Source organism: Capsella rubella, unplaced genomic scaffold (genome assembly GCF_000375325.1).
Source record: "Capsella rubella cultivar Monte Gargano unplaced genomic scaffold, Caprub1_0 scaffold_3, whole genome shotgun sequence".
NCBI classification, from domain to species: Eukaryota; Viridiplantae; Streptophyta; class Magnoliopsida; order Brassicales; family Brassicaceae; genus Capsella; species Capsella rubella.
The window spans coordinates 1,483,168-1,511,015 of record NW_006238921.1 but is presented as its reverse complement, the minus strand read 5'-3'; the positions used below and the strand labels follow the sequence as shown (position 1 = coordinate 1,511,015).

The following is a 27,848-nucleotide window of genomic DNA, read 5'->3' as shown; positions in this document are numbered from 1 at the left end:
AAAGACTTAAAATAATATATTCAACAAAAAGGGCTGATTTCATTATTTTGAATATATATGTCACTAATCAAAATTGTAATTGTATAAAATGAAATATATTTTTCAACCGTATTATAAATAAATATCATATCTAGCCAAAATAATAAAAATTGAATTATTTTATTGCATTAAACACATATTTTATTTTTAATCAAATCAATACATGATTTTGTTATCACTTTCAGCAAAATGATTTTAATCTTATGCAAAAAGAGTAAAAATATTATACAAGATGGGAACGGGATGGAAAGAAGTCCGAACGGAATGTAAGCATAGATTTTCATACAAAAGTCTTAGAACATGTTACAATTAAAATTAAATAACGCTTGCAGTTTTATATGTAATTTTGTTTACATCATCTAACATAAAAATGTTCAAAGTGAAAATTAAAAAAATCTTAAAGTATGTGAAATAATAGTTAAAGTATTTAAAACAAAGAAACATAACCAATATGGATGAACTAGATATATAATAATAAGAATAAAGAAGTCAATTATTTTTGTAATTCATTACGATATTATATCGTATATAACGATACTCAGATACAGTTCAAGTGAAACAAACAAAACCCTGAGAACTAAGTCAGCAAAACTACAATAAACCCATGAATTAAAAAAAAAAAAGAAATACCTAAATCTGTAGGAAACAAAAAAGGCTAAACTTGAATCTTTGAATTGAAGAAAGTAATGGGAAATAAAGATGAAATTGAACGATCAATAAAATTAAAAATTGAACAAGGATTGTGTATGCTCGGATTTGAGGCAGTGCCTTGTGAATGAAAATGGTGGGAGCATGTGACTTAGATATATAATTAGAGTTTATTAATGTGGGAAAATAAATATTTAAACGAGAAATACGAGTATTCCGTCTAGATCTCTTACCAAGTTTCTTATAATAAACATTAGCAAATGATTCTGTTTTTAAAAAGAAACGATTGTGGGACAGAAATATATGATGGATAGAGGACGATACGGACATGACTGGTCCGAACGGGACATGACGAGACGGGTCGGGACGGGACGGGTTGGGACGAGACAGGAAGGGACGGGTCGGGACGAGACGGAAAGGGACCGGACGGGTTTTTCATTCCAAACTATACGTAAAATAATTCAAACTAAAGCCAAATCCAAATCCGATTTAACATCTCTAAGCAAACGGTTAGAAATGTTTTGATTATTTTAAAAAATAAACACGTAGTATCATTTAACATTTTCATTTAAATTATTTTAAAACTATATTAAGTAAACAATATCTATATTTTACAACTGTATGTCTATGTATAGTTTTTCAAATAAACTTATATAACAAACTTTTACCAAAATCGTATTTACATAAAGAATTGTAGTTTTGCAAAAATAACCTCGCACGTATGTGCGGGTCCATCACTAGTTTAAGATTAATGGAGCCAAAATATATAAATAAAGGACCTGTGTTCGCATAGACTACATGTGAAACACAGCATTATACAGTAACTATATATGTTTAATTAAATCCTTCTGGATGGAGCTTGACTAAATGATTATTCAAACCCGATGTGATCCGTGATCTGACCCTGGAGACCTTGGTGGCGGTCAATAATTCTCATGTATAACCAAATTTGCATGAAAACTTTATATAATAAGCGTATTAATGTTCCAGAAAGGGCTATAGTTCTAAATCGTTATAGACTAAAACTTCTTTTTCTTTACAAAAACGTTCCAGAAATATCAATCTCTTTCTTTAAAGCGTAGTCTTGTGTGATAAACTATCTAGGTACATGAAGTAAAACTGTGATTAAAATCCAAGACACATGATGAACTGATTTGTCTTGTGTATTATTTCTGTACTATAAATTATGAGATAACTATATTCTATTCTATTCGTAGCGAGGAAAACAAAGCTTTGTATATTCTATTGGCAGAGCTGATAATAATATTCTTTGTCGACGAATAAGACTATTTTTATATTGAAAAACCCACCTGCACTGCACCACACCGAACCTCATCACTGTCCGTTGCTTATTTTTCAAAATCATATCTCATTATCGGATCTGACTTTATATGTACGCTACAGAGAAACTTTAAACAATACAAGAATTCTAATGAAATTTAACCTAAACAAATACAAGAATTATACTTTTAAAAAAAAAATAAAGGAAAATGTATTTCGTGTTTATCAACAGTCCCAAACATAAAACAAAAATGGAAAAAAGATGAGTGAAAGTACTAGTTACAAGCAAAGTCAACTAAACCGGTAATCTCACCGAACCGCTTCTTGAACCACTTGGACCGGTTGGATTAACCGAAGTTCCTTCGCCGTCTTTATTGACTCCTCCTCTTTGCACATGTACCGAAGAGTTCCTCCACAGAAACGACGCGTTTCTAAGAAATGCCCACCGTTCTCCTCCTCGTACCGAATCACCACCGGTTGGGTTCGGTACAGGATTGGCTCGAACGCTTCCGGTACTACCTAGCCTTATTGAACCATCATCACGACTCCTCCATAGAAACGACGGCGTTTTCCGGAACAACCACCGGTCAGACCGAGCTCTCGACCGATCAATCGGTTTTCCTCTCCTTGAACTCCCTCCCCTAGGTAGAACCAGGACACTATTCGACCGGTTCAATTTCCAATCCCTCATTATCCTCTTCCTAACATCTTCCGGTAACCGGAGAGTAAACCGCTCGGTACATTCTCCCGGTTGAACCACTGAATGTCCCGTTGTATGCGATCTCGAGAACTTATTAACCCGCTTGAGATCCACCGGTACACCAGGTAATCTCCTCGAATCGATTTCACTCGTCGCCAATTCTTCCGGTACCGGAGCGGTAAGTACCGGTTCAGGATTCGGCGCCACTTGCTGCAGTTCAAGATCCGGCTCAGTTCCTCCCGGTTCAACCGATTCGCCTTCAGCGACCTGTTCAGCAAGATTGGCTCTACAAACAGGACAAGTGACATGAGCCTCGAGCCAAGCACCGATGCAGTGAGGGTGAAACACGTGATCACACTTGGGAAGCAAACGCAGCGTTTCATCGTCTTCGAACTCGTTCAGACAAATCGCGCACTCCAGCTCACCTTTACCAAGCTTCTGCGTCTTAACGTCCGAGTACAAGAACGTAGGGAAAGTCTCGACAACTGCAGCGTCGAGACCACGCGCCGCCGCGTTGACGGTTCCTCTGGATCTAGCAGCTCCAGCGGGAGAAACGCCGGCGTCAGGTACGCCGGAACAGTGGCGGAAGTAGATGGAGAAGAAGCCCATGAAAAAGAGAGCAGCGATAAGGATGACAACGATCACAGCCATGGCTGGACTTAGTCTGCCGTAGTTGTAAGGTTGATTAGTTGGACCGGGCTGCGACTGACTCGCCGCTAGATCCGCCGATGATAATACAAGCAAGAAAACAATCGGAAAAACGCCGGGAAAAGCCATATATGGATTCCTATGATGATCATCGGAGCCTGCCATGTTTTTTTTTTTTTTCGTTTGTGTGTATTATCTTGGCTCTTGGAGAATAAGAAAGAAGTGACTTTCTTTTAATTATAAGCGTAAAAACTAAAAAGAGTTTTGAAGATTCACAGAAGAAGAAGAATGAGATGTGTACAAGTGACGTCAGTAGTTGTATCAGTCTTTGGGTTCCACGTGGCAAATAGGAAGGTTCCTCCAATCAATTGACATGTAAATTTTTCTTTCGTTTCACACTGCTACGTTTGTTTGGTTAAATTTGCAAATTATTTTGCCCTCTTTGGTTGGTTTCGAATTGTATAATACAGTATTAGTTTGGTGTTTACTGATATGAAACATCAAATCCCCTAACACATTTCCTCTATTTTTAGCCCAAGTGTGTGTATTTTGTGAGTTTTCTTAAGTTTGATATTTTCCATGTTTGATCATAGGCTAAATCTGCATAGTTTCCGCAATTTAGTGAAATGAAGGTCGTTGCCTAATCGGTAAATTATTCACATACGCCTTTTTGGACTAAACAACAAATACACAAACCATAAAAAAAAATTCATGCGTAAACATTAAAGTCTTTTAACCCATCGTTACCAAATTTTAACGAGAAGAGTTGACTATATATGTGTTTGGATAGCATTTGGGACAGCTATTTAAATTTGTGGTTCTTGTTTGAAAAACTGTGCTTCAAATTCTCTATCTTATTTATACTATATGTCACCTTGAGGACTTGCTTTCATATAATATTATTTAGATGTTTTTCCTACTATTTTTGTTTTTAAAAAGAAAGTTATTTTTCTATCAGCAAGATATCTAGTGATAAAGAAAAATCAGAAATATAGTTGCCACTTGCCACTCAAGTAAAAAGAGACGACAAAAGTCCTAAAGAATCGGGTTCTCCAATTAAAGACGAAAAGTTTTAAGCCATTAGCACAAGTTGCTTTTTTTTTTTAGCTTCTATATATATTTTCTTAAAAAGACGAAAATAATTGATGCTAAAACTAAGAAAATAAAAACGTTGTACTTAATTGGAGAATGTCTTTTTTATAAAGATAAAATAATATTCGGCTCCCACAAAACAAACACTTTAGCCAACGTTGGACCCCTATCTAATATCTATATGGGGTTTCGACTCGTCTGTTAAATTTATTATCAAAGGAAGAAGATTACTGCCGCCGGCGACAAACCAAAGAGCAATCAGAATACTTTGTCGTATGTCACACTCACACCAATACACACATTTGAGAGTTTTAAGATGAGTAAGAAAATAGATAGCGTTTCATTGCCACTCAGTTTTATATCTTGTCGAATCTTTCATGTCAATGGCAAAAGCTAAGTTTAATAATTCAGCAACGTTCCTAATGGTCTTCTTGTTTCGCTTCCTTTGACCCCCCCCCCCCTACCTTTTCTTTGTTTTGTTTTCTGGTCTTTCGAATAGTATAACTCAGATTAAGGTTGCAATTTGCAAATTAAACAATTGAAAAGAATCGACGCTCTAAACGTGGTGCCTTTTATTTTAATGTCAAACTTCTCACCTCTGGTCAAACAAGAAAATGCTGACTTTGATTTCTAGAGTTTCAAGAAATAAATGTTTTTTCTTTAAGAAAAAAGCACGCACATTCTTACCAACAAACCTTGACTACACACTGTTTTCCATTGCCGTCCATAAACAACTCGCCGTTTTCTTTGTGCCCAGACGACGATAAGTAAGAAGAAACGAAGGGATTCACCTACAAAGAAGGCTTGCACAATCTTGGTTTCCCCCTGAGAAAAGAAAAGATAGCTTTTAATGAAAGGAAATCTATTAACAATGACACTTATAAAGCTTCTTGATTTTTCTTCAAAAGCCAATTGAATCATGTGAAAGCTTCTTTATAATTAAGTTCCCTCGTGTTTAAATCCTTAATAAACGGTATAAAGACCAACTGAATCATGTGAAAAGTTATCATGATTTTTTTTTAATATCTACTCTTGCGTTTGCTAAGCTGTGATTAAATCTCAACCAAGAAGTTCTACTTATATGCTACTCTCACATAGATTAAATAGTTAAGCAATTTTTGGTTACCTCAAGGTTCTTGATAAGTAGGGATTGGCACACCTGATTCCTCTGTGAGTTTCTTGTAAGCATTTTGTAGCGTTTTCGTTATCGGTCCAACTTTTCCGTCACCAATCACACGCCCATCGATCTTCACAACCTGGCATGTAATCAACCACAAAAGGGGAAAAAAAGAGAGGAGATTATGCATAAAGATTAAATGTGTTCACGGTTAAGTAAGAAGATCCCTTGAGGTGAATGTCACAGATTCAGGTGCAGAACGATTTGAGGCGGTCTTTATCTGTAAGCTACTAGAGAGTGTACATACCGGGCTTAGTTCTCCCATTGTTCCTGTTGTCCATACCTGAAAAAACAAAAACAAAAGTGTTAGTTTTTTCTAAGAGAAAGAGAGAGAGAGAGAGATGCACATATGATTCAATTTGACACCCCCAAAAAAACTGATCATTTGTAAGCTGAAAGAACCTCATCAGCTGTATGAAATTCGGAGAGACTGATTCTTCTTTCTTCTAAGATGAAGTTCTCTTGCACCAAAAGCTCCATGACCTTAAAAGGATCGTAAAAAATAAAGAGAAAGAAAAGAACGGTTTATATAAATTCTCAACAAAAGACAGAGAATTCTCTCCCTTACAGTAGTTCTGGTTATGCCAGGGAGACAGTAATCTGCGTGAGGAGTAAGAACACAGCCTTTCTTCACCATGAACTGTATTACAGTTTGTAAGAAATATGTTGACAACCTGAGCTTCTCTAGACTCTTAAGACATTTACCCTAAATTCGACCTAAACCACGGATGAATCATCAAAGGATTACTTACAATGTTGGTTGCATTGGTTTCAGAAACAAAACCATCCTTGTCAAGCATAATGGCGTCCGCAGCATTCGCATTGTTACTTGCAATCTGGTTGTTCCGTTACAAAGAAATTTAATCTCGCTTAAACAATGTCAATTCTTGAACTCTCTTGTTTTGAAGACTGTACCTTTGCTAAAATGTTATTGAGAAGGTTGTTGTGGTGAATCTTGGAATCCAAATTCTGACAGAAACAAAACGAATGTGAGGAACCACAGTTTCAACATTTTCAAGTTGTATCATGAAGATCAGTGTGAAGCCACATTCATACATTAGGCGAATTGCGGCGTGTGGTTGCAGTCACCAGTACAATTCCACCATCATTGTCATACACCGGAGGCTTCCATTCCGCAAGCACTGCATTATTTGAGAGACAGAACACAAATTTTCATGCAAATCAAACTCCAATGTAATCATTTTCAAATATTGATCGTTAGGATAAAGCTGAAAGGTTACCTATAAGTGTGCATCCATATCGATTAAATGCAGGGCTCATTCCAGAAGTTACCTTAATCAAACAAGTTGCATAGTTTTCCTTAGACTATATGGTGAAAACGAAAACAGAATCTTCTTCAGTCGGTTACGAAAAAACTTGAAACAAATGTAATAATACCTTTTTGCCTCGAGTTAGAGACAACCTGATATGTGTATTGTCAAACATACCATTTGTTATGAGAGTTGTGAAAATTGCTTCTTTTATCTGCATGTTTTGCCACAATAAAGCTATCATGGTAACGTCGTTTTAACAGATCAAAACTTAGCATGACGAATTGATGATCATCAGCACTCAGAAGCTTACCTCTTCACGCGCTGGAACATTTTCGAAAGCCAGAGCCTTTGCTGAATCAAATAGCCTATTCGAACATTACAACATATAAAACAAGATTGCTTAGAAAACTCTGTTATTTGCTTCTTGGTTTCTGCATTTGACAGTTCGTACCGATCTAGATGTTCTTCAAGCTTGAATATCTTCCCCTTGTAAATCCGAAGTCCTTCCCATACTGAGTCACCACCTTGTACAACCGAGTCAAAGACAGAAACCTAAACGAGAAGAAGAAGAAGAAATAGAACATAATGATCAGTGTTGAAAATGCAAATCACAAACATGAGTTGTTGAGTGTTGATCCACATTTCAAGCAAACCTTTGCCATATCACGAGGCAGAATCTCGTCACCGACCCATGCGAGAAGTTTTGCATTTTCAGGAACTGGGAGACTAGGAGGAGGCAAGGGACTGCTCATGAGGGTGGACCTGTGCTTCACATGCCTCCTAAGAATGTTGTAAAGCGGTAGACTTTGCTCCAACAAATCGTAATGAGACAGAGGGAATGTCTGAAAAACAAGAATACAGAACACGTTTAGACTGAATTCAGAATCATTAACCGCTACAAACCGGAGTCTTACCCGAGGATACGTTTTGGGAGACGAGAAACCAGTTGATTCATGCACACTCTTGTACCACCATGGTGCCCATCCTCCATCTTCTGGTATAGGACCAGCTTCCCATCTCAAAGAAAGCATAAGAAACAAAAGAGAAATTATAGTTTAAACATATGTAAAATCCAAGAAAAAGCAAGGAGAGGACATACTTAAGCATAGAAGCTTGAAATGGAATCTCCAGATCATCGCAAAGACTGCGTAATGTAGTCTGTATATAAAATGGATGGCATATATGTAAGGAGAAGACTGTAGACCATTAGATGTAATGAAATCTTTTTGGCATGTTACATAAACAAAACCTCGGGATCTCGCTGAAGCTCATCGGCATCGATGACTGCGGGTGGTGTTCCCGTCTGACATAGATCACTGTATATAGACACTAGTTCTCCCAAGCCTAATTCAAGAAACGATGGAGGGTGTACCTTCTCAAAAGAAGGCTGCAAAAAGGATAAAACATTACATAACACATTGACTAAAGATGAGATCTTAAGATCACACTGAATCAAGGCATCAAGATAAGAACTGGTGAATGATGAGGAAACTAACCAGTATGCTAAGAGGATTGCGTATCAATATGAAATGCTTTCCTTTACTCATCAGTTCACTTGGCAAACCAAAAAGCCTTTGTTTCGAGATATGCTGTTCAAGGGAAAAACCAGAGCATCAATACACCTCTTATAGAGAAAAAGACAACAACTAAAGCTTGAAAATATGATTCTTGAAGCTTTCAAAACAAAAAAAAAATCAGAGTTTCACCTTACAGTACCGGTACTTCTTTGATCCTGATCCATATATGACATCTTTCACAACTTTATCTCCGTTGCACTCCTATTTAAATCACAAGAAGGAAAATTAAACTTGTTTACTCAAAGAAAGACTAAGAACTACTCAGTTACTATATAGAGACATACCATTTTGGAGAGAACATCGTCTCTGTATGGCCTATCAAAACCTGTAACTTTAAGAAAAGCTGCATATAACGGCTCATCGACAACTTCAGTGTCATCTCTCTGAAATATGGATACAACATCAGATCACAAAGAACACCAAAGCATTACCACAGTGATTGTTTCTAGGGATCTCATCTCTTCGTTTTCCAACTGTTCAAGTTACTCTTGAAAGACCATAGATCTTTAGAGCTAACACTCATTTAGTCAATTTTCTCAGTAGACCCAGAACAAGCAATAAGAATTGGACTTAATTTTGGATTGATCATAATTTTTAGAGCAAAAAAACACATATTCTTGGATAATTTGTCCCAAAAAGACAAGTTGGGAAGGTACCTGAGCAAAGGAGTACATGAGGCTGGTGCTGAGAGATCTTGGTGCAGACCATGAGTGAATAACCTCCGGCTCTGCCATTGGAAGACAGTGAGTCAAACTAAATTGAAACTGTCAAGTCTGGTCTGGTCTCTGTGATCAATTTCGTTATCACTACCTCTTCTAACTCTTAAGTAAGTGACTAGTGAAGTGTAAAGTGTGTGTCGATATAACAACACTACCATAACCTCCCAAAATGATAGAAACGACAAGAACTCATACAACTCATACAGAAACCTTGCACGCATCTCAATTCTTTTTTCTTTTTTCTTTTCTATTTTGGTAGCTTTTAAATTTAGTAAGAAAAAAAAAAGAAAAAAGATACCAACTCTATTAGTGTTGCCAATAAAAAAGAAGTTGACAATACAAGGATGAAGCTTTCATTAAAATAGAAGGAGCCCTTGAAAATAATGCAAGAGAATCCGCAATTTAACAGTAAAGCCATTCGTGGTTGAATAAATTCACTATCTCCCTCGTTCGTGGTTAAATAAATTCACCATCTCCCTCGTTCGTTCATACGTAGTTACATTCGACAATATGAATATATACATATGTTGACACCACACGGGGAAGCTATAACGCCGGCGAGAGCCGATGTTGTTTTTTTTTTTTTTTAACAGCTGAATGCATTAGAAACTCGAAACGTGATCCTCATGGAGGAGATTTACAATATCTGGAGGAACATAAGAGAAAGATATAAAACTTAAGTTATCTGGAAGAGAAGTTTTGACTAGTCTATCAGCTACTTTATTGTTATGTCTTCTCGTCCAGATGAACTCCACAGACTCAAACATTCCTTGCCAATACTTGATTTCACGAATCCAATTGTGAACCCCAAAATGTAAACTCTTGTTGTCCAAAAGAGATTGAATCAAACGATTATCTCCTTCAAAAATCACATTTTTGTATCCACGAGCCCACATTTGTTGCATAGCGATTAGGAGACTTTGAAGTTCTGCTTCTAACAATCAAACGATGTTGTTTTTTTTTTTTTTTTTTATCGATAATGCTTCTGTAAAGTTCATTTATTTTATCAGCGAACCTATAAAGGGATAATTGGGCCTATTAGGCCCGGAAAGTCCATTGAAGCAGATTTCGTCAATGGCCCAATAAACAACAAGAAAGCAAAAAGAAGCCAAATTTGAATAATCAATTTTACAAATCAAGGCTTTGAAACGTGCATCACTAAATTTTATCACCACCCGTTAATTATTGAATTCCCTGATAGAAAACCTTATCTTGCGGAATCGTAAATAAAACAGTGAAATCCATGTGGTTGCCTTCAATATAAAACAAGAAACTGTCACGAGAGGACTTTGGTCATTTTGTCTCTTTTCGTATTTCCAAGCAAACTCTCCATCCCACTTTCATTAATCATACACACGCACGTAATTCATATAAAGTATATATGACGTATACACATTTTTTATAATTATTATTTGTATATATACATGTGTTAATGTAATAATCAACATATGTAAAAACATGTGTTAATGTGTATATGTATGTAAGATTGAGAAGTCCAAACATACTACTATTGTGTTAGGCCATGGAAACCCTTGTTCAGTCTCTTCTTACATATTCATTATTATTCGTAGCAATATCTCATACTCTGCCTCCTCTCGCCTGTTCTTTTCCGATTTCTCATCATTTCCCGGCCGTTTTCAACTTCGGAGACTCTAACTCCGACACCGGAGAACTCAGCTCCGGTCTTGGATTCCTTCCCCAACCTTCCTATGAAGAAGCCTACTTCAAAACTCCATATTACGGAAGATTCTGTAATGGACGTCTCATCCTCGATTTCTTAAGTAATCATTCATTCATCACTTCTATATATATCCTTTCTTTTTTTTTTCCTCTTTCATTTACTTTTCATGATTTCTTTTTTGAGTATTAGTATTACAAACTGTACCTAGTAACAAACTAGTCGACCTCATAAACATGACTTTTTAAAAAATGTTGCAAGATGATTTTGATTGTTCTTGATATTACGCTGTTTTCACGCTCATGTCATTTACATTGTGAGGTATGCCATATATACTTGATTTATATCATTATGAGTACAGTACTGTATATGGATTCTTATACATATATATATGAATGAGAAATTAACTTAAGAAGTTTTTGAATGGGCTTTATGTTTTGTAGTGGAAGCAATTGGTCGGCCCTATTTGAGGCCTTATTTAGATTCGATCAGCAGACAAAGTTACCGGAGAGGCTGCAATTTTGCTGCAGCTGCGTCGACGATTCAGAAGGCAAATGCTGCATCCTATAGCCCCTTTGGTTTGGGTGTTCAAGTCTCTCAGTTCATCACCTTTAAGTCCAAAGTCCTTCAATTGATACATCAAGGAGGTAACTAATATAAATATCAAATGATACTAATACTCAAATCATCAACAATTTTATACTTAATTAAGTTGAATCCTTTAGTAACGGACCTATATGTATTTTTGTTTTTCAGATGATGAGCTTGAAAGATACTTACCGCCTGAGTATTATTTCAAAAATGGATTGTATATGTTCGACATCGGCCAAAATGATATTGCGGGAGCATTTTACTCCAAGACATTTGATCAAGTTCTTGCTCTGATTCCTACAATCTTAGATATATTTCAAGATGGAATAAAGGTTAGTTTTTACACTTATCTTTTTTATTTTATTCACTTATTCAAACAAGGCTTTTTATCTCAGATGATAAATAGGTTTAAGAAATAATATATCTTTTTTTATGCTCTAATTTTTAGAGATTATATGAAGAAGGGGCAAGAAATTTTTGGATACACAACACAGGACCACTTGGGTGTTTGGCTCAAGTTGTGTCATTGTTTGGGAAAGACAAATCAAAGCTTGATGAGTTTGGTTGTGTCAGTGACCATAACCAAGCTGCTAAGCTTTTCAATTTGCAGCTTCATGGTCTTTTCAAGAAACTCCCTCAACTATATCCGGGTTCCCGTTTCACATACGTAGACATCTTCTCGATCAAATCCGACCTCCTCCTGAATCATTCCAAATATGGTACGTATTATTTCACTCTTGTGATTACAAAGTATTTTTTATTTATTTATTTTAGTTTGTTAATATATTGTGGCATTTGGTTGGTCTCCAAATGAATCCAAAACTAATCGAGTCCGAAGTCAAAATTTTGGTCTGATTTAGTAGGTCTAAAATACCTAAACCTTTTCTGGTATGATAATAGGTTTTGATCATTCGATAATGGTATGCTGTGGAACTGGAGGACCACCATTGAACTACGATGATGAGGTTGGTTGCGGTAAGACAGCAACATCAAATGGTACGATTAAAACCGCCAAGCCTTGTATTGATAGCTCTAAATATGTTAACTGGGACGGCATTCATTACACTGAAGCTGCAAATAGGTTTGTTGCTCTCCACATTCTCACCGGTAAATACTCTGAGACGGCGTAGTCTCGGAGTCTTTAGCCAAGTAACTGAAAAATTACTATTATCATTTTCTTTATGCATACATACAAAACTGATTAGATGGATCATTTCCATTAATTCAACTTGAGGTTTCCTTGCCAATAAAAAGGGAGCACTTCTTTCACAAAGAGAAATGTTTTAACACAATAAAATGAATCTTCAAAGTTCCTGTAATGTTTCGGGTGTTATAACGATGTGTATCTATAGACCACACACATGTTTGTACACACACTGCTCCACCAACTAAGAATCCAGAATGCTTCATCAGTAAATGGTACAAATTTTTAACAAAATCAAATTGTTTCTTTTCCGAATTCTGTAGTTAGATGTTTCTTCTCGTGTATCCTTTTTGTTCTGTAAAATTATCAGCTGCAATTTCCATTGTATAACTCTGCCTCACTGTTATATTCTGAACTCGTTAGCAGATTTACTCTTTTCCCCTCTTCTTCTTCTTTTTCTTCAGTGGCCTCAGTCTCGCACTCTTGATCCGAATCTGTCAAATGATCGAAGAAATCACCAAAATACCACTTACAATCTTCTTTCCATTCTCCTTTATGTGCGTTAACCCGCCATTTCTGATCTGCAATCATCTCTGGTGACAATCCCCAGGCCGCTAACTCTTCCTCAGTGTGATGAATCGCCAAGCTGTAATCACCGCCTTGTCCTAGTTCCATAACTCTGATCTCGCTGTTTCCGGGATTGTTTAGTCCCTCAAATTGTTCCACAGTCCACTTGAACCATTTCATCAGAAAAACGCGAGATGTTAAGCCGTGGGAGACAATCACAAAGTTTAGCTCATGAGTCGGGTTGATGTGCAGTCTGTTCATGTCGATGTCTCTCCATAGAGACTCGAGAAAACCTGTCAAACAGAAGGCAAAAAAAAATAGAATCTTGAGTCTTAACTTTGTTCATTCACACATAGAGTAATGGAAGAACACAAAGCAAAAAGAAGACAAAAGAATATAGCAGCAATGGGGGGAGCTAGATTCTTGCCAAGCCTAAAATTTTATTCAAGACCACAACTTGTAAACTGCAAAACGAGTTTTGGCAAATTGCAATGTTATAATAGAATGATACAGAGACTTCATCACACTGAAGGTATCAATCTAAAGATGTGATCAGAACTTCAATCGATCCAAAGGTTCTGAGATCATATATCAGATGCATTTGGTTTTACAGTCATTGTTCAACTAGGCAACCAAAAATTCCTCAACTTTTTTGTCACTTTCACAGGTCAGGATCATGCAGAATGATATGAATCCTGCCTAGCTAAACTAAATAAGCATCGCAGATCATTCCTCAATGAGAACTTTCGTAGAACACTCACATTGATCACATCAACAAACATATCCATCTAGAAAATCAACAGTAAAACGAGAAAAAAAATCGAACAAGAGCAGGGAAGCGAAAACATACTGGAGACACGATCGAAGACGTCGGCGGCGGATTCTCCCTCCGGGAACCGATAGAAAAAGCGGCCAAATCGCTCTCTGACCTTCTTCGTGGCTCTCATTCGCTCTTTAACCTGGAAATTCCCAAAATCCTGCTCCCTAATCCGACATTCTTCGCGAACACCAATCACGCGGCGATGGGAGAAGGAACGTCCGATCTCCCGGAGCGTAGATCGAGTCCGATCGTAAGGAGAAACGTAGAAGTAGACGCGCCACTCCGGGGAAGAAGGATTGGAGGAAATCAAGGCGTGGAGACGAGTACCAGCTTCCTGAGCCTGAAGCAAACCGGAATCGGTTAACTGGATCTTGTGATCGGGGGTCGTAGTATACGCCGCCGTGTCGAGATTCCCTTCGGATTCACCGTGGCGTACAAGGATGATCCTCTTCGGAAGCAATTTATTGTCCGGACTCATGGATGATGATGATGATGATTTGGAAAACGGCGAAACAATCTTCTAGGTTTTTTTTTCTTCCTCCCCGGAATCTGAGAAATTGCAAATTATTCAAAATTCGAAACCCAAATTCGAATGTGAGATTCGAATTTCATGTTAGAGATTATGTGTAGTGTGGTGCCTTTGCATTACCTTCTTGCTCAAGCTTAAGCACCAACACGAGAGATAAGAGTTTTTCAATTTTCGCAAGTTAGAGTTAAATCTGCACGTAATATTTAAGCTTAAAAAGTAGATATATAATAAAGTATTCGTATTTCTTTTTATTTATATTATTACACAAGCAAGATTAACAACTAAAATTTGACATACAACGAGTAGTTCCAATATCAACAATATGAAATTGCGTAATTAATAGTAGTATATAATATAATACCATCCACGTCTGCTCCATTACATTGCACTATACCAGATAACTAATTATATAGAGTCCCAATTATATATAGTACTTGTTTATGATTTTAAAAAGAGATTTTAAGGTCAATCTGTAAAGTCTTAACGTGGCAAACCACCATCTCTCTTTCTCTTCTTTATTTTTTCTTGAATTAAAGTAAGCTCAATTCTCCTTTTTTTTTTTTTTTTTGTCACCTCTCAATTTACGATTTATTATTTGCTGCAATTAAATAAGTTAATGGGGTGACCAGAAAAAAACAAAAAATGGTTTATGGAACCAGAAAAAAAAATAGGTTTGTTTTTTCGGTCAACAGTTAAACACACAGGATATGTTGATGAGTTAGCCCGGTAACAGATTCGTAGCGTAATACGAGTTCATTGGGCTTTATCTATTTTTTAGTAGGCCTATATGTAAATTACAATTTATATACACACTCGTCAGTTTATATAAAAATATGAGCCCATTGGGCTTTATTCCTCTCTTTCTTTCTTTCTTTTTTAACAAAAACAAAAATCGCCCAAATTTTTTTTGCTTAAATCCAATACTTTGCAGTTTGCATTTGGTGTTATTAAGAAGAGTGCTTAATCATGAGATATAAAAAAAACAAAATTCACCGAATCTTAAATTTTGATCGAATGATGATTATGTATGTTTCAAGTATAGTGTGGATAACACCCACCGGATTACTCACAATTCCAAACATTTACGATATACATATACTAACTCTGCGGATCGCCACAGTTTTCATAATCAATTTTACAGATTAAAAAGCTTTCGAAAAGAAAATATTACGTTTGGATATAAAGAATGATGACATCAGTGTAGCTTTTGAGAAACAAAACAAGAAAACATAAAACTGAAGTACGTCCAGTCGTGGATACAAAATCTGGAACAACGTCTTTATTACAAATAAGATTTTCATCAAAAACATGAAAGAGAGAGCTAGAGGGAGAGACAATGAAAGAATGTGATTCTCGGATTGGAATGATTGGTCAAGTCCACTTATGAAAAAATGATCATTAGATATAGTGTCACTATTAACCCCATCCCACAAAAGGAAAACTTTTGACTTGTTAAATATCTAACATGTCATGTTCAATAAAAATATGGTATAAAAGGTTGCGTTTGAAAGACACCAACACAACAACAAGAATAAATACGATAGCTATAAACTTTTGGGTAGTGGAAATGGATATGCTTCTTTGTCCTTTTCACTCTTTTTCTTGATTCCTTTCATACCTTTTTCTTTAATTAATCTCAACTAATTAAGCATTTACTTTGATGAACATAGCCTGCTAAAAGGTTAGAACCCATATATGGTTACTGTCCGAAACAGGGATGTGTTTTGGGACACTTCATCATATTTATTATATAGTTCTTTTTTATATATTCTAATCTTCATAGTATACATGCACTAAGTAATGTGGTCCTGTTAAGAGAAGAAACAATGCATACACAAAACCGAGTCCGCTAAAGGAGCCAATATTTTACAGCGTATGTGTGTATGGGTGGTACACAAATCGACAATCTCATCATGCAGTATACGATCGTATGGACAGAAAAAAAAAAAGTTAGCAAATCAGAACGATAAGATTGCGAACAAAAAGAACGTATGATGAGACATGGGATATATTGGGGATGGGCATTGGCCTATTGGGTAAGGTTTATAATATGATTTACATATAAAAAGGGTAGGGTCTCTCACTCATCTCACTTGTTCCACCATATGCTTTTGATACTTATCTCTCCACCGTCTTCAGCAATCATTCATGTTATAAAACCCATTAAAAAAAAGAATAATAATAATAAATCATTCACGTCAACTATATGAAAAACGATTATAATACCTGGTATTTAAAATACCAAATGATGAGACAAATATAAAAGTATATTGTTTATATGGTAGCAGTAGCATCATCACCATGTTGGAAATATTGTTTATTGGTTAGCAGTAGCATCATCATGTTGGAAACACGTTACACTATGCTTGGCTTTACCTATATTTTAGTGAGAGTCAGTTAACAAAACTCCCGTTTCTACTTTATTAGTCTTCGTCTCTCAACTCACTCCCAATTATAGTACTCTTCACCGAAATTTCTATTTTACAAAAAAAAACTATAATGACATGTTTATTTCATTTATAAAAACCATTCTTTGTTTAAAAGCAGCTCCAGGTACGAAGATTCTTTCAATAATATATATACTTTACGCACAGATATTCCTTAATTTACATCAATAACATATGCTTTATGACTATGAATATCATCAAATTGACAAAACTTTTGTATACTAAACAACACTGGTTACAAAAAAAAACCTATTGGTGGTAGTCTTTTTTATTGTGAATAATAAAAAGTAAATAACTGAAACTCCTTCAACGGATACATTTGGTCAAGCATTAATATTTCAAAATTTTGTACTCTCATAGAGGTGTTTTATAGATCATTCATGATTACTAAAACAAAAATATTATATATAGGGTTTTTTTTTTTTTTGTGAATTAGTTTCGTAAAATGAGTTGAGTTAGAAAAGTAAAAAAAAAAAAAAAAAAACCAGAACTGTAAAACGGTAGAAAAGTCTTATGTTGGTCAAATCTGGTAAGCCGTGACAGTGTTTTGTTTGTAATATGGTAACGCTCCTGACATAAATCTGTAACACGTTCGACATGCTTAATTTGTGATAGTCTTTTCTACTGTAATAAATAAAAATAAGAGAAAAATATAATTTGGTTCGATTTATTACTTACTCTTGGCTAGTTAATCAGTTTTGGTATAGAAGTATCAATATTCGTAATGTTTTGGGCAAATTATTGTAGAATACATAACTTCAATGAATTTTTTTTTATTTTTTTGGTAAACAGTTCAATGAAATATTCATTTTTTCTATATATATGCAAGAAAAAAACAAAACAATACAAGTTGTGTATCCAGGACAGATAATGAGCTAAATGCTTCACTTAATTAAGATGGGCTGAAAGTTGTCATTATTATTAATTTAATACAAAAAGGGACAACCAAAATCGAAAGAAATTATTACAAGGTAAAATACTAAATACTTGTCTACTGTTCCTATAAGAATCCCCCCCACTTGTGCGGCCAAATTACGAATTGTGATTAATAATCTCTCTCTCTCTCTCTCTCTCTCTCTCTCTCTCTCTTTTATAAACTTCTCTCTCTCTCCGATCCTCTGTTTATATCAAAGTCAAGGTGATTTCTCTCTTGTTGTTGTTACTTGGGGGGAAGAAACCAAAATCGTGAGAATGGTGGTGGTGGAGGAGGAGAACAGAACCATGGAGGAAGGACTTCTTCTTCGGCGACAAAACGACATGGACGATCGTCGTATCACAGCTTGTGTTATTCTCAGCACTTTTGTCGCTGTTTGTAGTTCCTTCAGTTTTGGTTGTGCTGTGAGTTTCTCTCTTTAACTCTCTCTCAATTACTTTTCTTTTCGTTGATCTTTCTTTCTTCGTGTAATTTCATTTTTCTTTTAATTACAATCGAATTGAATCGTCCATGTCTCTGGATTATGTAGGCTGGTTATACTTCAGGCGCTGAGAGTGCTATCATGGAGGAGTTAGATCTTTCTATGGCACAAGTATGTATCTTCGATCACTATTAGTACGGTACCCCTAGATTAATCATGCTCAAAATGCATAAATTACTTGTTAATCACCAACATCACCTTGCTTGTAATTTTTTCTTGTAAGGAGTAGTTTCTAAACTAACCAGGCCTAAACCCACCACTGATAATGAAGAAATTATGATCTAATTTTTTTTTTTTGGTGCAAGAAGAAATGATATATGTATATGCAGTTACGTATGAAGACATCCTTGAGATAATAGATAATATATAAGCTTTCGCAATTGGTAATATATAATAATAGTATATAGTGAGTGGAGATCATCTTTTATTGAGAGACACCTGTACACGTACACGCACACTTAGATAGATGCATATGCGATACGTAACATATAGTGAGAAAATGAATATTACTGTTAAAATGCGATGTATTGTTGACCCAAAAAAAGAAAGAAAAGGAGTTAAAATGCATTATACATACAATAGCTATTTTGTAACTTATGCGTGATCAATACGTGATGCCATAATAACATGTTCGAACATGACCATTATTATTACTACCATTTTTTATTATTATTGATATTTAATATTATTATTAGTTTTAAATAGAAGATAAACATTATTAAAACGTGTTTATACACAGCTCTTTTAAAGAAAAGGTTTAAGAGCGTATAGCTGTATTTTAGATTATACAAGTAATTAATTTCGTTATAATTTAAGTTTAGCGAATATGGTACGTACTTCTGACAAAATTTAGATGATAGTGAAACTAATCAAAGAGAAAAACACGAGGGCTTACTTACCTAACAAATAAACAATACTCCGTAAACAAGTGATCTCATTATATATATATATATATATTTTTATAATGAATTGTATTATTATAGAGATCCAAAATTAAAATCAGCATATTTTGTCATATCTAATGATATAATAAGTAGTGTGATTTGACGCAAACAATGAAGTGTGTTTTTTGTTTTGTAATTGACCGAACAGTTTGCAGCGTTCGGTTCATTCATGAACGTGGGAGGTGCGGTGGGTGCCTTGTTCAGCGGTCAGCTGGCTGTCATCCTCGGCAGAAGACGAGTAATTTTACTGTTTTACCCTAAATTTTCATAGCTTCATAAAATTACCAATTTGTAGTAATTATGCATGCAAACTAATTTTTAGTAGTAGTAGTAGTAACTAACCATGAGTAAAAATATGCATGCAAGTGGGGTTTTAAGTAGTAACTAGATTCTAATCCTTTTATATATGTTCTCTCTTTTTTGTTTTGGTGATATTAAAGACGTTGTGGGCATGCGATTTTTTCTGCATTTTTGGATGGCTCTCCATTGCCTTCGCAAAGGTGTGTACATTGGCTCTTCATTATTATTATTTTTCTATTAATAATTAATAGTAATAAAAACTGGTTGTTAAGATATGTAATTTAATATATTTTGAATGTATATATGTGTGGGAAACAAAAAGAATGTCTTCTGGCTGGACTTGGGAAGGATTTCATTGGGCATTGGAGTTGGCTTGATTAGCTACGTGGTAATTACATTTTGGTTATTTCGTCTATATATTTATTTATTGATTTATTTAGAAGTAAACAAAAAAAAACCCAACATGTTTTAATATCGCATGAAAAAAAGGTCCCTGTATATATTGCGGAAATCACTCCAAAACATGTTCGTGGTGCATTCACTGCTTCAAACCAAGTAAGTAGTCTCTATTAATTCTTTACTCCTTTTTTATACAACAACGTCTATTATTTCGTTATTTTCTGTGACAAGTATACTAGTGGAAGTTTAGTATTTTACTCTCTTCTTTTTCTTCAATTGTAAGTAACAACAATTGTTTTTTTTTTTTGGTTTAATAGCTTCTTCAAAACAGTGGAGTTTCCCTGATTTATTTTTTTGGGACTGTAATTAATTGGCGAGTACTGGCTGTTATAGGTAACCAAATATCTTCACTAGCAAAACACTAGTAATATCGTTTATTTAATATTCTATAAACACTAGCTAATGTCGATCTTGATTTATTATTTATCTATAATTGTCCGGTACAGGTGCTCTTCCATGCTTACTTCAAGTGATCGGAATATTCTTTATACCGGAATCTCCTCGATGGCTGGTTGGTGTTTTTTCCTTTATATATTGCATTTCGACTATGAGTTATGACATGTTTTATGTATCATAGATTTTGTTTCACTTTTTATCATTACTTATATATATATTTTTTAATTTCAGGCTAAAGTTGGTTCAAGCAAAGAAGTAGAAAGTTCTTTGCATCGACTTAGAGGCAAAGACTTTGATGTTTCAGGTGAATCCGCTGAAATTCAGGTACTTTTCTTTCTTTATTTTCCCAATTAATTAAAAAAAAAACATTATAGCTATCATATTCATTATAGATAAAGAAATTTTGCTATATTTTCTTCAGGTTATGACAAAAATGCTCGAAGGAGATTCAAAGTCCAGTTTCTTTGACATGTTTCAGAAGAAGTATAGACGAACTCTTGTGGTACGTACTACTTTAACATATAGAGAAACTCAGAGAGAAAAAGAAAGCTATTTATTTATGATTTTTTACTGTTGTTGAAAGTAACTATAGTACTTAATTTACTTATAAACCGTTTCATTATTATTTTTAAAATGCAGATTGGAATTGGTTTAATGATGGTACAACAATTATCTGGAGCTAGCGGTATCACATACTATTCAAATGCCATATTTAGAAAATCTGGTTAGAATATACTCTATTCATTGAAGCCCCTCTTGCTCGTACTATATGATTTTCACCAGGAATATTTTAATAATTAATTATCAAATATTATATGCATATTTTAAACAGGCTTTCCAGAAAGACTTGGATCTATGATATTTGGTGTGTTCGTGGTGCGTACCTCTTGACTCCATTATTTGTATCAAATCTATTTCGATTATTACCCTTTTTATTTTATGATTGATCTTTTTTACTCTTTGTAGATCCCAAAGTCTTTGGTTGGTCTGATTTTTGTGGACAAATGGGGAAGACGGCCACTCCTATTGGTTAGAAAATTATACTACTTTTAATCTTTATATATATATATATAACATATCAATAATACAATATATAATTCACTAGTAATATATTGATAAACATTATTGTAGGCTTCTGCGGTTGGAATGTCTATCGGATCCTTGCTTATTGGGGTTAGCTTCACGTTACAGGTTAGTCTTTTATTTTATTGGATTATAATAATATAAGATCACTATCAACAAACCACGTCTAATAATAATACAGCCTCTCCTAATAATATGATTTTTTTTTTTTGTGATATAGCAAATGAATGTGCTTCCTGAATTGACAGGAGTTTTCGTCTTCGTAAACATTCTGGTAAAAATTCATTCATAACATTTTACAGTTTATTATTTGTTTTCTTAATTTGCTCCCAAAAAATGGTACTAAATCTCGTGTTATATAACAAATCTTTAAATTAAATTTGGTTAGGTCTACTTCGGATTTAGTGCAATCGGTATAGGAGGGCTACCTTGGGTCATTATGTCTGAGGTAATCAATTTTCCTTTTTAAAAATTTAATATGAGAATGATAGTTGGATAGTATTTATTTATGAAATAATAAAATGTTTAATTGTGTATTTTTATTATGTTGCAGATATTTCCGATAAACATAAAAGTTTCAGCAGGGACGATCGTAGCATTGACTTCATGGACTTGTGGGTCGATCGTGAGTTACGCTTTCACCTTTATGTTTGAATGGAGCGCACAAGGTCCTTCTTTTCTCTTTATGGAGTATTATTATTATTATTAACTAACTTTATCAAAATTATTTAATAAAACCATACATAAAATAAAAATACGTAAGGTAAAGTACAACTAGAAAGATTGAAAACTCGTTTTCGAATTTCAACAGTTTCACAACTGAAATATTTGCATTTAGAAATATATATAGACTCAGGTTTTGTTTATTTTAATTTTAATAATGTGCATTAACGTATTGTTTGGTGATAAATAAAATAATTAAACAGGAACATTTTACATATTTGCGGCTGTGGGAGGAATGTCATTGATTTTTATATGGATGGTCGTACCGGAAACTAAAGGAAGATCACTGGAAGAGTTACAAGCTTCCCTTACCGGGACAAACTGAAAATACACATTATTTACATTGTCATAAAATATATTAATTTTTGTTTATGGAAAAAAAAAAAAGATAAAAATTATCATCTATTGTTGGCAGTCGCAAATGCAAATAATATAATGCATTTTGTAATATTATTTGCATGCATATTCTTGATAGTGATGTTATATATGATGTATGTAAAATGTATTAGACGACCTTTTCGTCGTTTACCAAACAGTGGCTTTTGCTTATCCTAGTTTTTAAGACAACAAATGAATGTATATGTCTTACGACTAGGATATGCCCATTTGTAAATTGTTCTCTCTATTGCTCAGAAATATAACTACTCTTTACTATAGATTTGCAATGCTCTAATTTTTTTTTTTTTCTAAAGTTATTTTTACGTTCAGTATCCACACAGGCCAGATCTTGATATCCCAATGGAAATTAGACGATCGTATATGTTAATATCTGTGTTAAACAGATTCGACAGTATCTAGCACGGATTTGCGTATAACGACGAGCGTATATACGTTGTTGATATGTGTTTTGGACAATCGATTTGTTTTCTCAAGACTGCAATTAGTTTGAACAAGTGGCTTGACTTGTTATAAAATACGATTTGTTTTTGGTTTTCTAAGCATATCTAGTTTCGAGTTTGGTTGTCTCTTTGTGGTAAGATATATAATAATGACTAACTTTGAATGCGTCCGAGTGAATTTAGCCCATTATCTGTGCTCAATACAAACTTGTACTATTCTTTTGTTTTTTATTCTTATATAGTTTCCATAATAAATTTTGTTGGGTTTTTATAATTTTTGTTAAGTGGGCCGAGCCTTTTCTTTATTTTTATTTTTTTTGGTAATGTAGATAACATCAGCCATTTAAACGAATTGAATTTGACTGTTAATATCACAAAACTGCAATTTGAATATTTGGAAGTCTCTTTATAATAAAAAAAATATTCCATGATGAGTGATTCATTAAGAAAAATGATATCCAATTCACCCGGAAATAAAAAATGAAAAACGAGTGGAAGGAAACATTACACATGTAAATGAAATAGGTATTGCATAGTTGGACTTGGGCAAAAAAAGCTAATATATCTTCTTCGTTTATTTTGAGCAAAAAGAAAGCTAATATCATATCATTCAGTGAACCAGGACGCAAAACAAAAGGTACAAAGAAACGTGCATGCGAGAACTTCACCCCTTTATTAAATCACATATCTTCTTCGTTTTATTTTCCCTTTTTATGTTAATAAGATTTTGCTCTACTTTTTACGTTCTTAATAACCACCCAAAAACGAACATGTTCAGTGCCATGATGAGTAACATGACGACCTTACAGAAAATTTAGACCATAATCGCTTCACATTGTTACAATACAAACACACATTTTGTATTTGATTTTTTTTATTTGGTTCAGCAACACGTTTTGTATTGGACAGTTGAGATAAGATTATTAATTAGAACGTACGTCGAAGTTGGATTTCTTCTAAGGTTAATCCTCGAGTTTCAGGTACCATACACCATGCGAATACAATCGTTCCTCCACATATCATAGCGAATATACTAAAAGTCCCTGCAATTTTGAATTTACAAAAATTAATAACAATTATTCAAGATACTAATCATAAATCTTCGCATATCATATATCATCATAGTATTAATTAAGTTCCAAATTATACATATATATATATATATATATATATATGTATATGCGAACTAAATTAGGTGCGAAGTTTAATAATGCTTATGGCTAGTTTTTTGACGTACCGGTTTGGCTCCAAAGAAGCATAAAATTGAAACAGTAGCTGACGATCCAACCAGTAAACCAGTTCGCTATGCTTACCAAACTCCCAGCTACTACTTTCATGTCCATCGGGAATATCTAAACCAACAAATATTAAAGAATATTAATTGAACCATTTGAATCATGCTATCATATGTCAGATTTTTTTTTATTTTATGCATATGTAAAAATACTTAATAATATATGTGCATATACCTCAGACATTATAATCCATGGTAGTCCTCCTATTCCAGCTGCGAACATCATACTAAATGTCTGTTTGGATCATAAAATTTAAGTAAATATAGTGTATGTATTAGCCGACAATATTCAATATATTGTTTTTATTCAAATAAATATTGAAAAGTATGATTTTATTTAATATTTTGAAAATACTTACCATTACTCCTATAAATGCCAAAGTGGGAGTAAAATTTACAAAGCCAGGGACACCTTTCAGTGCAAACGCTAATGCAAGAATGATACAACCCAAACATAACCCAGATGCTGATGCCTGCAAATTTTTGTACATTAAACCAAAATTATATATTTTCATAAGCGTAATTAAAGAATAAAATACTATACAGTAATTAATAAGCAAATTAAAATATTATAACCATGAGAAGTGGTCGTCTTCCCCATCGTTCCACAAGTATCAGACCCACTATAGCTTTTGGTACCTAGACCATGATCAACGACTAAGTTACTAGGGCGCCACTGCATGTGGTTACAATTTCATAAAATCGAAATTTACATAATATACGTACCACGACAATAGACAACACCGTCATCCCAATCCGTGAAGGAAAACCTTTTTTTTTTTTTTTTAATTACGTAAATATTCATTAATAAGAAAGAAATGATATCAAAATTAAATTATGATCAAAATATGAGTAAAATTACACAGTATTAGAATTTTTACCTGCAAGATCAAAGATGCTGCCTACGTAATAAGATATTCCGGCACTTCCACTTAACTGTTGCAGAAGCATCAAACCTACACCGATCTAAATTTACATAGCCACCAAAAACACAATCAGGTAACTAACTAATTAAACTATATATTATATGTCCTTTAAATTATTTTGATGATATAACTTTTTGTTGATAACGAACAAAACATAAGTTATTTAATTTCCATACTGTAAGTTGATGAGTATATTTCCTTTTGAAAAGACTACGCATGCTGATATTCGCGGAAGCTTCAACAGAAATCTGCAAAATTAGTATATATTAGCATACAAGAATTGATGGAGAAAATATAAAAAAACCAATATATCTTTTAGAATACAACTAAGTTTTCTGAGAAATAATATATAATATGAAAATTCGTTTCTATATATGCGATACAGGTAAAAAGTATAAAAAATTTAATCCAAAATTAAACATAAAATGTAATTAACAGATAATTTTTATAACGACTTATATGTATGTGTGCGGTACTTACCATGATTTCTCGAGTTTCTTTTATGATATCAGCATCTTTTCCTCTTAATTTCTGAAGAACAACCTCACATTCTTCGTCGCGTCCTTCTTTCGCCTATAATAATTAATCACGTTATAGATATTTAGCTAGAGAAGGATTTGTTTTCCCATTTGTAGTTTAAACCAGACAGCATGATTAATATGACCAACCAGCCATCTTGGAGATTCAGGAACGAAGAACAATCCAAAAAGTTGTATCAAGCATGGATATATGCCTGAAATATGTTAAAGTAGTGTATCTGATCTCTAATCGTGAAACGGTTTTATTACACTAAATTAAAAATTAAATAGTAGATGATGAGATTGTAACAGACCGATTAGGGCAATCGATCTCCATGACATGAAATTTCCAAGGTAATACGCCACTGCGAGCCCACAGTTTTGCAACAGCTGTATAACAGCTTAAACATTATTCATTCATCAGTACGTACATATAACAGTTTGATTAATAAAAGGGCTTTTTAAAAGTTAGTAGCTCAATAAATCAAAAATTAAGAAAATCTACCCAATAAATCAAAAATACTTGATTATGATTTTTACATTACCTGATTGCTAAAAGTAAAAGTGCCTCGCACATTTTTGGGAGCTATTTCTGCGATATATACAGGAACCTACCAAAAAGAGTAATATATATAAACCAGCGTTATGAAAAACATTTAGAAATATCATCTGTTGACCAAAAAAAAAGAAAAGAAATATCATCTATAAGGGATATTGATACATAAATAGAAAATATATATGCAAGTACCACGTAGCTAAGGAGACCAACTCCAATTCCCACAAAGAATCGTCCCAAGTCCAGCCAAATAATATTCTACGCCAAAGATTAGATATTAGAGAGTAATCTTTTTTTTTTCCTGTTTTGGACAGCTTTTTAGAGAGTGATCTTATAAATAAAATAAAGTAACAATACTAAAACGGGTAGTGAAGAAGGAACCTTGGCTAATGCAATTGCAAGCCATCCACTTATGCAGAATACCTCCGCGATCCACAAAGTCTTTGGAAAAATATTATAGAACCAACAGAGACAGTAATTAAGGTTTAACTATAAGGATAATATATATGTTAACACTTGTATCACAAATTAATTACCATTTTACGACCAAATGAATCTGCAATTGTGGCGCTAAATATTGCGCCGATCATTCCTCCAAACGTCAGTAGCGAACCAAATACAGAAAACTGTGTGCAGGAAAATTATTATTTATAAAACTCTTGATTTATTAAAGCTTATCTGAAATAATTTATACATGAACCTAACACTCCAATAAAGAGACTTACTTGTGCGATCGAAAGATCAAGATCTTCCATAATGGAGCCCATCGTACCAGCAGTATACCCTAACTGATTCTCATCAAAAAAGTTATTTACAAAATTTATCACAGTTAAAAAACAAAAAACCTTCCTGATTTTCGGAAAAAAGTTATTTTAATTTAAAAGACTCAAAAACATTACTAAAATAAATATTATTCAAATGAAAGAAAAAGAAGTAAATATATATCATGGTGATGGGTCTAAAAGAGGGTTTTAGAAGAAAAAAATCAATTGGTGGTGGTGATACGATAGACGTTTATGTATCATGGTGATTGGGTTTTAAGAGATATGTAAAACCATTCTATTAAGAGAAACATTCTATAAACAGACCAATAGAGATCGTTTCTCGTTAATTATCGAGAGAGAGAGAGAGAGAGAGAGAGAGAGAGAGAGAGAGAGAGAGAGAGAGAGAGAGAGAGAGAGAGAGAGAGAGAGAGAGAGAGAGAGAGAGAGAGAGAGAGAGAGAGAGAGAGAGACGGGAACATACGGAAACGCCAAAGGAGAAGGAAGCAGAGACAATGATGAAAGTGGCGAAGAAAAGAAGTGGAGTACTTGTAGTTGCACTACTACTACTGATCTCTTCCTTATTTGCCGATAACAATCCTTTCTCAATACTAGTACCACTCTCTCCCTCCATTTTAATTTCTTCACTCAGAGTGATCTCAAATACTACAATTGAACTGTTCGAGCTCAAGAACGAGAACGA

At 34.1% G+C, this 27,848-nt stretch overlaps 6 protein-coding genes across 6 annotated transcripts; 2 read left to right on the top strand and 4 right to left on the bottom strand.

Annotated features, from left to right (window-relative positions):
• Nucleotides 1-2,104: 2,104 nt before the first annotated feature.
• Nucleotides 2,105-3,645, bottom strand: LOC17892865 (E3 ubiquitin-protein ligase ATL6). Its single transcript, XM_006297757.2, has one exon. It carries the CDS (start codon nt 3,479-3,481, stop codon nt 2,264-2,266), a length of 1,218 nt encoding a protein of 405 aa, XP_006297819.1. The 5' UTR covers nt 3,482-3,645; the 3' UTR covers nt 2,105-2,263.
• A 1,301-nt stretch (nt 3,646-4,946) lies between these two features.
• On the bottom strand, nt 4,947-9,306 carry LOC17890722 (branched-chain-amino-acid aminotransferase-like protein 1). The gene is made up of 20 exons (XM_006300152.2): nt 9,093-9,306; nt 8,721-8,819; nt 8,566-8,637; nt 8,356-8,448; nt 8,109-8,246; nt 7,959-8,017; nt 7,774-7,876; nt 7,513-7,701; nt 7,311-7,411; nt 7,170-7,224; nt 6,984-7,070; nt 6,827-6,878; nt 6,642-6,727; nt 6,501-6,554; nt 6,338-6,421; nt 6,154-6,225; nt 5,988-6,068; nt 5,833-5,868; nt 5,535-5,664; nt 4,947-5,233 (listed from the first exon to the last, which is right to left on the bottom strand). Exons 1-19 carry the CDS (start codon nt 9,168-9,170, stop codon nt 5,536-5,538), a joined length of 1,668 nt encoding a protein of 555 aa, XP_006300214.1. The 5' UTR covers nt 9,171-9,306; the 3' UTR covers nt 4,947-5,233; nt 5,535.
• A 1,315-nt stretch (nt 9,307-10,621) lies between these two features.
• LOC17892443 (GDSL esterase/lipase At3g05180) lies at nt 10,622-12,796 on the top strand. The gene is made up of 5 exons (XM_006297860.2): nt 10,622-10,936; nt 11,277-11,480; nt 11,590-11,756; nt 11,873-12,143; nt 12,325-12,796. The coding sequence occupies exons 1-5, from the start codon at nt 10,678-10,680 to the stop codon at nt 12,552-12,554; spliced, it is 1,131 nt and encodes a 376-aa protein (XP_006297922.1). The 5' UTR covers nt 10,622-10,677; the 3' UTR covers nt 12,555-12,796.
• Nucleotides 12,706-14,674, bottom strand: LOC17890603 (phosphoglycerate mutase-like protein AT74). The gene is made up of 3 exons (XM_023786597.1): nt 14,605-14,674; nt 13,986-14,504; nt 12,706-13,428 (listed from the first exon to the last, which is right to left on the bottom strand). The coding sequence occupies exons 2-3, from the start codon at nt 14,431-14,433 to the stop codon at nt 12,935-12,937; spliced, it is 942 nt and encodes a 313-aa protein (XP_023642365.1). The 5' UTR covers nt 14,434-14,504; nt 14,605-14,674; the 3' UTR covers nt 12,706-12,934.
• Nucleotides 14,675-17,986: 3,312 nt separating this feature from the next.
• Nucleotides 17,987-22,800, top strand: LOC17892957 (sugar transporter ERD6-like 11). The gene is made up of 18 exons (XM_006297443.2): nt 17,987-18,269; nt 18,395-18,457; nt 19,439-19,528; nt 19,731-19,790; nt 19,913-19,978; nt 20,080-20,145; nt 20,307-20,382; nt 20,496-20,560; nt 20,677-20,769; nt 20,867-20,947; nt 21,085-21,169; nt 21,278-21,321; nt 21,412-21,474; nt 21,577-21,636; nt 21,749-21,802; nt 21,917-21,976; nt 22,082-22,196; nt 22,455-22,800. The coding sequence occupies exons 1-18, from the start codon at nt 18,123-18,125 to the stop codon at nt 22,574-22,576; spliced, it is 1,410 nt and encodes a 469-aa protein (XP_006297505.2). The 5' UTR covers nt 17,987-18,122; the 3' UTR covers nt 22,577-22,800.
• Nucleotides 22,801-23,803: 1,003 nt separating this feature from the next.
• Nucleotides 23,804-27,779, bottom strand: LOC17893995 (sugar transporter ERD6-like 9). The gene is made up of 17 exons (XM_023785952.1): nt 27,630-27,779; nt 27,110-27,172; nt 26,921-27,010; nt 26,766-26,825; nt 26,577-26,642; nt 26,374-26,439; nt 26,143-26,218; nt 25,979-26,043; nt 25,791-25,883; nt 25,487-25,558; nt 25,266-25,350; nt 25,111-25,154; nt 24,961-25,023; nt 24,744-24,857; nt 24,560-24,619; nt 24,328-24,442; nt 23,804-24,133 (listed from the first exon to the last, which is right to left on the bottom strand). The coding sequence occupies exons 1-17, from the start codon at nt 27,777-27,779 to the stop codon at nt 24,018-24,020; spliced, it is 1,398 nt and encodes a 465-aa protein (XP_023641720.1). The 3' UTR covers nt 23,804-24,017.
• Nucleotides 27,780-27,848: the final 69 nt, after the last annotated feature.

Coding starts and splice junctions, on each gene's coding strand:
- LOC17892865 (XM_006297757.2), bottom strand. CDS start 3,481: ATGGCAGGCTCCGATGATCATCATAGGAATCCATATATGGCTTTTCCC.
- LOC17890603 (XM_023786597.1), bottom strand. CDS start 14,433: ATGAGTCCGGACAATAAATTGCTTCCGAAGAGGATCATCCTTGTACGC. Junction 13,429..13,985: donor CGTCTTCGATCGTGTCTCCA/GTATGTTTTCGC, acceptor TCTGTTTGACAG/GTTTTCTCGAGTCTCTATGG.
- LOC17893995 (XM_023785952.1), bottom strand. CDS start 27,779: ATGGAGGGAGAGAGTGGTACTAGTATTGAGAAAGGATTGTTATCGGCA. Junction 27,173..27,629: donor CCTTCTCCTTTGGCGTTTCC/GTATGTTCCCGT, acceptor GATGAGAATCAG/TTAGGGTATACTGCTGGTAC. Junction 27,011..27,109: donor TTGATCTTTCGATCGCACAA/GTAAGTCTCTTT, acceptor TCCTGCACACAG/TTTTCTGTATTTGGTTCGCT.
- LOC17892957 (XM_006297443.2), top strand. CDS start 18,123: ATGGTGGTGGTGGAGGAGGAGAACAGAACCATGGAGGAAGGACTTCTT. Junction 20,146..20,306: donor CATTCACTGCTTCAAACCAA/GTAAGTAGTCTC, acceptor TTGGTTTAATAG/CTTCTTCAAAACAGTGGAGT. Junction 21,322..21,411: donor TGATATTTGGTGTGTTCGTG/GTGCGTACCTCT, acceptor TACTCTTTGTAG/ATCCCAAAGTCTTTGGTTGG.
- LOC17892443 (XM_006297860.2), top strand. CDS start 10,678: ATGGAAACCCTTGTTCAGTCTCTTCTTACATATTCATTATTATTCGTA. Junction 11,481..11,589: donor TCAATTGATACATCAAGGAG/GTAACTAATATA, acceptor TTTGTTTTTCAG/ATGATGAGCTTGAAAGATAC. Junction 11,757..11,872: donor TATTTCAAGATGGAATAAAG/GTTAGTTTTTAC, acceptor TCTAATTTTTAG/AGATTATATGAAGAAGGGGC.
- LOC17890722 (XM_006300152.2), bottom strand. CDS start 9,170: ATGGCAGAGCCGGAGGTTATTCACTCATGGTCTGCACCAAGATCTCTC. Junction 8,018..8,108: donor AGCTTCAGCGAGATCCCGAG/GTTTTGTTTATG, acceptor TTTTATATACAG/ACTACATTACGCAGTCTTTG. Junction 7,071..7,169: donor ATGTTCCAGCGCGTGAAGAG/GTAAGCTTCTGA, acceptor CAAAACATGCAG/ATAAAAGAAGCAATTTTCAC.